The sequence below is a fragment of the Ptychodera flava genome, chromosome 6 (assembly GCF_041260155.1).
Source record: "Ptychodera flava strain L36383 chromosome 6, AS_Pfla_20210202, whole genome shotgun sequence".
NCBI classification, from domain to species: Eukaryota; Metazoa; Hemichordata; class Enteropneusta; family Ptychoderidae; genus Ptychodera; species Ptychodera flava.
Window position 1 is genome coordinate 23,615,287 of NC_091933.1, and position 9,483 is coordinate 23,624,769.

The 9,483-nt window shown below is 38.1% G+C and overlaps 2 protein-coding genes across 2 annotated transcripts; both read right to left on the bottom strand.

The window, feature by feature from the left end:
- Window positions 1–760: 760 nt before the first annotated feature.
- Window positions 761–2,220, bottom strand: LOC139135241 (uncharacterized protein in nthA 5'region-like). The gene is made up of 3 exons (XM_070702531.1): window positions 2,031–2,220; window positions 1,468–1,654; window positions 761–1,117 (listed from the first exon to the last, which is right to left on the bottom strand). The coding sequence occupies exons 1-3, from the start codon at window positions 2,046–2,048 to the stop codon at window positions 924–926; spliced, it is 399 nt and encodes a 132-aa protein (XP_070558632.1). The 5' UTR covers window positions 2,049–2,220; the 3' UTR covers window positions 761–923.
- A 67-nt stretch (window positions 2,221–2,287) lies between these two features.
- LOC139134395 (amidase-like) lies at window positions 2,288–7,766 on the bottom strand. The gene is made up of 8 exons (XM_070701257.1): window positions 7,718–7,766; window positions 6,337–6,433; window positions 6,042–6,214; window positions 5,171–5,301; window positions 4,782–4,982; window positions 3,870–3,944; window positions 2,784–2,946; window positions 2,288–2,373 (listed from the first exon to the last, which is right to left on the bottom strand). Exons 1-8 carry the CDS (start codon window positions 7,764–7,766, stop codon window positions 2,288–2,290), a joined length of 975 nt encoding a protein of 324 aa, XP_070557358.1.
- Window positions 7,767–9,483: the final 1,717 nt, after the last annotated feature.

Below are 9,483 nucleotides of genomic sequence, written 5' to 3' on the forward strand. Positions count from 1 at the left end.
TTCTTTAACAATATTCTTGATACCAATATGCGTGCCTGTGAACCATTTTATTTACCGCCTATAAAAATTACAATTGGCACAAAAGTTAGAGACTTCCATTGAAACTTTTACACAACATTTTACCGACACACCTAATAGGATCTGATAGGAATCTGATTCCCTTCAGTGTACTTAGTATTGTCATATTGTTGTCATGTTATAGTTCCTTCTCTATTGCATTTTATTAGGTTTCTATTCTGTCGAACAGCGACCTTTGACAAATAAACTTCAGAGCATTGATCTTGATAGTGCTACCAGCGTTTGTATTAATTTCTGACCAACTTTCACGGACAACTATTACAGCAGGAACAGAGAAAATCTAGAATATCAACATTTTGTTTCCGTCACCAGCAAATTTGGTTAATTTTGATTAATCGCACGAGAGAATCATGATAGCTCACGCGAACCTGTTTTGCAATGATTTCCTGACACCATCACATTCTGGTTTAAATATAAACATATTCACAAAAATCGTCACCAATCAGAGTACCGATCTTTGTTAACTTGTTATCCGAGTTACAATCAGGAACACAGAATTGACATTTTCAGACATGTACACCTACATGTAAAATGTCTCCGAGCCATGGCGCAGAAACCTCATTCAGTAGTCATTCAAAGCTGACCACTTCTGACTTTGACCATCAGACATATTTATTTAGGACTTGAGCATACGTCTTTTATTTGCTCATTCTAGGATTGCAGACAAGTTCCCAATATCAGTAAAATGCAGATTCAATTCACAACGGATATTATTAATATACATGTGCACACTGCTGTATTGTCATTTAGGTTAGAGTCTTGTTCTCTGAAACGGAACAGTCGTCCTTGAATTTTGTATTATTTGGGTTGCTAATGAGAATGCTAAGCCCTCTTTCGGTGAAATGCTACATTCGATCTCGCATTTTCTCGTATGCATATGCCACTTTCAGCAACGTTGATTCTTCAAACTTTCTCCCCACCATCATCATTCCCACTGGCAGTCCATCAGAAAAACCGGTGTTGATGCTGAGAGCTGGGTGGCCAGTTAGGTTGTATGGACACATATTTGCGTACGAATTCGTAGCCTGCTCCCAGATTTCTAAAAGGAAACAAAAGGTTGACGTGTGTCATTTTTCAACATGATCGTACTGATGCTAAAAAAGTCGAAGTGAATTGTGTTTGTCTATGAGGAGAAGTGGGCTGAATGAAGTCTGATTTGCTATAGCTATGCTATAGCATTTCCGTACTATGGATGTTGAAAATGAAACTTAGATGTTTTCTATTCAGCGATTGATTCAGAGAGAAACCCACAAGTATAGGCTACTCTAAGTTCAGATGGTTACGTTCTCTCGGGAAAACAAGCAATAAGTATAGATAAGTAGATATACCACAATGGTTCAGATGAAAAACGAATGCAAGGGCCATAAACGCAAATTGAATTCCATTTACCGGAAATTGTCGCATCCTGTAGGGCCAGTTTTGGAGCTTTGAAAGGGACTGTAGGCATCACCAACACGTCACAGTTTTCAAAAACCTTGTCAAATGCCTTGGTCATGTCCATACGAACGTTCTGTGCCTTTGCATAAAAATAGCCACCGTACTCTTGTTTCAAATAATCTCCAAATAGCAAGGAGGTCTGTGGAACGGATAGATAGATTACATTAACGAATATAAAGCCATCAACAGTGTTTCAACATATTTAAAATTCAGAACCAGAAGCTGCAATATTTCTTCAAGAGGCACCCATGTACATCTTGAGCGGAAAAAACTACAGTGCCACTAGCGCTCAGGAGCCTTGCAAAGGCATCTTACATTACATTTTGTATGAGAAAAAAATGTGCTAGAAATTTTCACCTTTATTCTGAACAAAAATATGTCGCAAGGTTTAAGTGAAATGCAAGCAGTTTGGAACATTGTAGTAATAACTTCCGTTTATTTAAAGAAAGGGGTCATGATTCTGTATGTAGATTGTCGACGATACTCAGAAATTTGAAAACTTTGAGCTTATTTACCTTGACGACATGAGACATGTCGTTTATCCTTGCTCGGTATCCTCTATGTAACGCATTGACGGTGCTAGACGGATAGTACCCTTTGTACTGCGAACCAGCTCCTGCAGCGTGCAAGAAAACGACAAATATCGTGTACAGGAACTCAGAACATGATTATCGCGCACGGTTAGAAAATGCATATTTATATAAGTTGAACTCATGACAGAGATCTTTCGTGGTGTAACTTTCTCCCCGGTGTTAATCCAAATTACACGTTCTCACGGATACTGTAGAAACTTACCACATCCCCTCATCATCATGTCGACTCCTCCTTCTGTTGCAATTGCTGTGTACAGATGATAGGCTGTGAAGTTCGAGACAATAATGAAGAAAGTGAAAATGTCGTGTTTCGAGTGTTTCCATACAAACAAATGAAGCTCAGTCCTTGTGCCTTTAGTTTATTATAGACGACCTTTGACGCCACTGTGATTTCGTTGTCGGTACTCACACAGTTTAAAACTATGTTTGCTGTGCATTTTATTTGCATAATCATCATCCTGTTTTGGACAAAATAAATAGAACGTCTGACATGGAACGGAAAATCACATCTGCGAAAGATTTGTTTTATCGACGTAAAGATCAGAAAAAAGCTGACCGTATTCTTTACACTTTGATAGAGAATCTAAGTTTTTTGTGTGAAAGTAAAAAGACGATTTGGAGACGAGACAAAAATGAAAATGTACTCTGGCTGTTTAACTGCATCGATTAACATACCCAGCTTATGTTCTGGGACAGAAACTTCTTCAACTGAAGCACCTAGACTGGTCATCTCATATGCTGCCTTCTTAACCATGGTATCGACATCGTCTTCAGAGTTTGACTGACCAAAGCCTTCTTTGAGAATACCTATTCTAATTCCTGGTAATTCAGTTGCCAACTGACGGAATAAAAATTGCATAGGTCGCAAATACATTCCTTTCACAAAGATTTGCGAAAAAATGATTTATACATATACAACAGCCGCTCAAGTATTTTGGGCATCGCTCATGTAGTGTTTGCCCGTCAGATTCCATTATAATTAGAGGAAAAGAATAAAAACGGCACACCTACCAATAAGTCATACAAATATACTGTTAGAATGTTATTTTACATTATTTTTTAACCAAACGTTTCGTTAAATGGCTCAGGAAAAAATAAACAAGCGAAAGACAAAATACATGAGCGGGTAATATGCTTCTTTCCGAACAATTTTATACTTGGAAATGTTGAAACGTTGTCACCAACTGTCCGTGCTCTTAGATAAAGGGCCAAAGTAATCAAGAAACGCACATCATCTTACTTCGTTGGGAGGTATTAATATATAACTCCTGCATCACATACTGAACAAGCAAGATAGCGAATCGATTGTGTTTCCAGCGAGGCCATTGTTTGAAGAAAGTTATGACTGCGGCATATGGCTCATGCATTTTGTGATAAGTATTTTCAATCGACGACAATGTCGTTTTCAGAGTAACAAAATGCAGATTTAATATTAAATTACAACCCTTAAAGTAATTAAAATAATGCATCTTAATGCTCCAAGAAAATTTGTGAATTTAAGAGGATTCGTGCATTCCATAAATTTAATTATTCATCCATGAGTGACAAATGTGAAGTTCTTGGAATTTGTTGGGGAAATCACGGTCCCTTTCATGAAGGTCAGATTTCCAAGAGAAAAAATAACCTTGGTATTCCTTAAATAAATATTAGTAGGTAAAATGGGAAAAGAAGAAGACATATTATTCAACATGTTAATGTAGCATTGAAATCATCACTTGTGGAACACAACCAACGTTTGGGCACTTTTTGACGGTTACTCACCGTCTTTGTGTAATCAGGAACTTGAAGATTTCTGGGTTGTCTTGGATCCAGTCCATTATCGTGACCGGCAATTACCTGACGTGAAAGGATTTATGTAATAGGAAGTCTTATAAATGTACCATTTCTGCTCGCGTTTTACATGCTGCTCATCCGTTTTCCACACGTTGTATACAGTGCCGACTTCTAAGATCGACAGTTTACGAAGACATTCCATGGCGGCCGAGACTTTCATATGCTGCTCTTCAAAACCTTAGGAGCTTGTTATCACAAGCTTGGAAACTCTCTAAACAAAACTAAGAGCGTATCTGTACGCCAGAGAATATAGTGTGCTGTGATCAATCGTCAAAGACCAAAGTTTTAGTTTCGATTTTGCTTGTGAGAAATTCAAAATTTCATTCCAATAATCGGCAAATTTATATTATTTGATCATTTATTATTATCTTAAATTTTGCTGGTTATTAGCTTCACAAGTGTATCATTCATTTGAAAGATTACGAAATATTCCGTGTATAATACAATTCGCCTAGGCTTAGGTTTTCATAGTAAATGTTGTCTACACGAGTTGCATTGTGTAACATGGCTGCCTACCCAAATACAGTGACAGACTTGATCGAATGTTAATTATTCTCTGGGAATCAATCTCGTCAGTGGCAGATGGAATCCCCTAAATTGAAACCCCGTGAAAATACTGTACTGAATAAAATAGGTACAGGCTAGTCGTTTTAAGGGCATAGCAGTAAATTTAACTGTCAATGAAACTGTTCCAATCATCAATATAGTTAATATGCAAATTAAACTTTTCAGAGGAAGACGGTATATTGTCTATACTTTCTTAACTTTTCCTAGTTAATATTTTTGCTTGCCTGATGATTGTCACTGAACATAGTAAATTATAATATTGATATCACCCACCTCTAGCAACAATGCTGCATTATAGACAGTTTTTGTGATAGGTCCTGTGTGGTCAATGGTGAGTTCTATAGGAAGAATTCCAGTGTAGGGCACAAGGCCAAAGGTTGGCTTCAAACCGACTACACCGCACCACGCAGACGGTTCACGTATAGAGCCACCTTGGTCACCGCCAATGGCCATGTCTACCTCACCACTAGCGACCTGTAAAACAAGTGTGAAGCTGCATTTGATGAAATACCTAATATAAGGCCGTGTTGCAGTCGAACAGTTTATTACGAATCAGCTGCCTTGAAATGTAGTCCGACTGTTACGAGGGCATATTGCATGTTAACTGAAAACTGGCTAAGCGCCCACCCAGCTACGCATATTTACTTGTCGAGAATACTCACCAACGCACCACTTCCGCTGCTAGACCCACCAGCACTGTGGTCTATACGATGAGGATTTCTAACAGCTCCTTTGACAGAAGATAAACTACTTCCCGACCTACATAAGTCTTCTGCGCCGATGATGCGACCACCTTGGTAAACATTAAAATTAAATTCGAAAATTTAGGGTGGGGTGCCAAGGTTACGATTAAGTTCAAATCAGTTTTTTCAGTAAAAGACGTGATTAGACTGGTGCCAGTCGCTCGGCTTTTCTCGGGCGTACGCGGCAATTATTGGTTGGATGTAGGCAATCGTGTTCACTAATATATTGCTTCAATTTCGCGACAGTCTGCCTAAGTTTATTCTATCACTTTACTATGTTTGGGGCAAGTATACATAAAATGACCCTTATGTTTGAATGAAACTGATAATGAGCTTCTTTTATTTTGATATAGGACCATCCTGCGTTTATTTTCGACAGTTTTTTTGGCCTCCTTTTCCTCTGCGTCGCCTTTCGATGTGCTCATTCGGTTTTGACCGACGGACAAAAGATCTCATTTGTAAATCCCGGGGAAAAGTCTGAAGGTTAATAGCTTTGAAACTGTGGTCTACATATAGTACCACACCAGGCTAGGAATCCGATTCAAAAATATAATAATAATTTTGCGACAGCGTTTAATGTCTTTGTCCCCATGAATTGGTAAGGCTTCACTTTTCGTCTAACCCGATCAGTGTAGGCATTTCTGATTTATAAACTTCCCCGTGCCGAGGTTATTGCCGTCGTCACAGAAATCCCGGCAACAACTTGCAATTTCTTCCTATACGAAGTTGGACGAACCTATCAATCTGGCGACTATCCCCCATCATGGTTTGCTTATTACACAAATCTTACCCGCATCGAGTATCCTTGTAACGATGGTTGCATCAAATTCAGGCATATATCCTTCTAAAACATAACTACCATTCATTATAGGAACACCAGCTACTGGGACATTGTCCTTGATGGCTAAAGTCTTGCCTGCTAATTTGCCCGTATCAGCACCCTTTATGTCACATCGCCAGTACCTGAAATGTAATATTTGATATTGATTTTAAATTTGCAATATCTGAAAGTACTAGAATATCTTACGCTAACTTTGATTTACACAACAGGAAGGAAATGAATGTATGAAAATGTAAGGATTTACCAGGCATTGAGTTTGTTTTCTTCAGGTCTAGGTCTGTAACCAGGTGTTCTTGGATACTTGACTGAAGTAACGGCTCGGGCAGACTGTCCACAACATCAAAGGACTTGCATGCACATGCCATGAAGTCTGTTAAAGAACAAAGTGCAACTTGTTGTTTCCAATGTAATAGACACTATACCTGGAAACGCAAAGCATTTCAACTCAATTCATCCATGAAAGATAAAAAGTACCTTAAAATTTTAAAACTTACATTCACTGCTTAGTTGCTCCAAAAATCGATAAAATGAAAACTATTTCCATTATTACACAATATTGCCTTTGTGTCTGCATAAATATTCTTGATTTTGTCAGATATCATTTCAAACAAGAGTATTTGTACTGGAACGCATTGAATCCCAACTGTCGTAGGGTTTTGAAAAGTTCTTACTCACACATGCACAGAGAACGCGATTTTCCTTCTAAGATTTGATTTTTACTTACCTCTGTATTGCAGTAACTCGTCCGTTGCATCTAAATGACATTTGTTCGCAATCTCCGTCAATTTGTTTAAAGTTGGAACGCGGACAGAAGGAGCTCTATATATAGCATCTGCAAAAAAGGTGACAAATGTGACGGCGTGTGTTTACAAACTATATGAACAGCCTTCCCTATGGTTTTTATGCTATCAACAGAATTTAAGATGCTTTATTCTAAAGAATAGAGAGATGACTTGCGTCTCTTCGTGTAATTTATGGCATGAATAGTCGTGTATTTTTGATATCACAATATCGATACACATAAGTGTCACATTTAGTTCCCAGTTCTTTTGATCAAATAAATTCTCTGAATTAATGTTTGCATTTGTAATGTAACACTTGACAGAATGTCAATTATTTTCAAGCAAAAATATTTTCTTCTCTTTTATCACTGCATGTAACCCTCGATTTAATATTATATAGGAAAAATTAAAATTACTCTTACAATGCCAAAAAACAGAGATGACAGAAATACTTCTTTGATGAGTTCATCCACCAAGGAAATTGCCCTTTTGCGAGATTCACTACTTATAAATACAAGGGTGAAAGTATTTTTCAAAAAAAATGAAGTAATAGTTGCCAAAGAATCCTGGGTGAGCAATCGATAACGATCGCTTGTAAGCACTGAACTGCCCATCACCAAACAAACGCCTCCGTATCTTACTATCGCAGAGAAACATATGTATGTGCGCGGACCCTAAGGGTAATTTTATAGTTTGACCCCAACTGGCCGTTGGGACAACAGGAAATTGAGCCAAAGTTTCCATTTGAACATACTGCCGAGTCCGTTAGATGTCATGCATGTATTCACCTTGATCCGATATCGCACTTTCGAACCAAAGAAATACCAGTTATGGCGACCTTACCTTGTTTATCACTGCGGGAACTTTCATCGACATGGAGCTTTGACGCCATAGTCGTAAAATGTCTGCAAAGATGCACAAAGCTCGTATGTGTGAAATAAAATTAAATGGTAGTAAAGGACATATCAGTTCACATCTATAATATCCTATATACCATACATAATCATATATACACAAAATAATAAGGTTTGTTCTAGATATGCACACCAGGGAACACATTGGATCAGTTCACTTTGAAAACCTAGGGTGGCTTTGTGAGGAGGAACGAGGGCACATCTGAAACTGAATCTAATGCATAAAATAATAAGGGGTCAAACTCCATGATATCTTACATCTAATGTCATCACGAGACAAAATGTAGACAATCATAACACAAGGATTGACAATAATTCTGGCTTAATCTCAGGAGGAGCCAAATGTTTTTCAAATAAGTTTTCTGTACTCAGCTTCGCAGTTGTGGAACACCGTCTTCCATGTAACATAAGGAATGTTGATGCTAGTTATAATTTTAAACAAAAGGTACAAAGGCATTTGCAAGCTTCCTTTGTGAATCGTCTAAGGAGGGATTTCATTTAAATTTTGATATTGTGACTTTTCGGAGTGTTTTAGTCGGAAGTGTTTTTTATGTCCTTTTGTTTATATTTTGATTGTTTTTGTCTTTTGTCTGTCAGTCTTTTGTAATTTTGGATGACAGTGGAAATGTCTTAGAATTTTATGTGGAATACATGCACGATTTTGTTATTTTTTGCTGATAATTTTATGTATCATGTCGTGCAAATAAATAAATAAAATTTTTAATAGCAATATTTCAATATCAGTATCCATCAGTTTACTTTGCTTTGCATGCCTCTCCACAAAATAAAATCCTACGTAGGCCTAATAGTAAGTTATATGTTTTTTCATAGATGCTTGACTAGTCACTTCGCGAAGCCCTTTTCTGTTGTTGCATCACATTGGCTCCGCAAAGTGATAAGTCAAGCACGTGTGTTATTTTTAACCATACAATGCACCAACGTTTCAACGTTTTGCTTCCGGGCATTTTCATTTGATGAATGTCATCTAGAGCAAAGCCAACCATGGTCCGCTTCAAAAGAATCGGCGTCAAGATGTACACACTTATAACGACATTCGTATAAGTGAGGGTACATGGTAGATGGCCCCTGGGACCAATTTTTGTGGTCATATTGGCCGTCTGCCGTGTTCCATACCACTAGCGACTGTGCTGTTTCACGCATATTTTACAGGTAACTCAAGTCTACATGGTCACACGACAATATTTGGAATGACCGTGACACCTGAACAATCAGGTGAACAATCAGCTAGGACAACTCGCTAGTACCTCCTTGTAAGGTGACGCAAACGAAGCTGTTCCTGCAAAAAGGTGTTCGTGCGTAGTTTTTCAGGGGGCGAGCAAATTAATAAACTAGTCAACGGGAGGAGAGAAAAAGTCTATAATTACAGTGGATGGGACATTTCTGTTTTTTAAGGGGCGAGGAGAAAATTTCTGGCAGTTAGTACCGGAGAATATGTTTCAGTACAAAATTAACACTAGGTTTCTTTGTCCTTTTGGAAAAAAATATACGTAATCTAGTAAATAAAAGTGGGCGGGAGTTTCAGTGGTGGGGAGGGGCAGCTGGGAGAGGGGAGCGGGCAGACCATAGAAACTGAGGGCGATGGGCATTAAAATTGTGGGTGACATGTTTTCCATATGTGCCAGTGGGAGGGCAGTTACTAATAACTCTACTTTCCCCTGAGAATTTTAGGTCAAG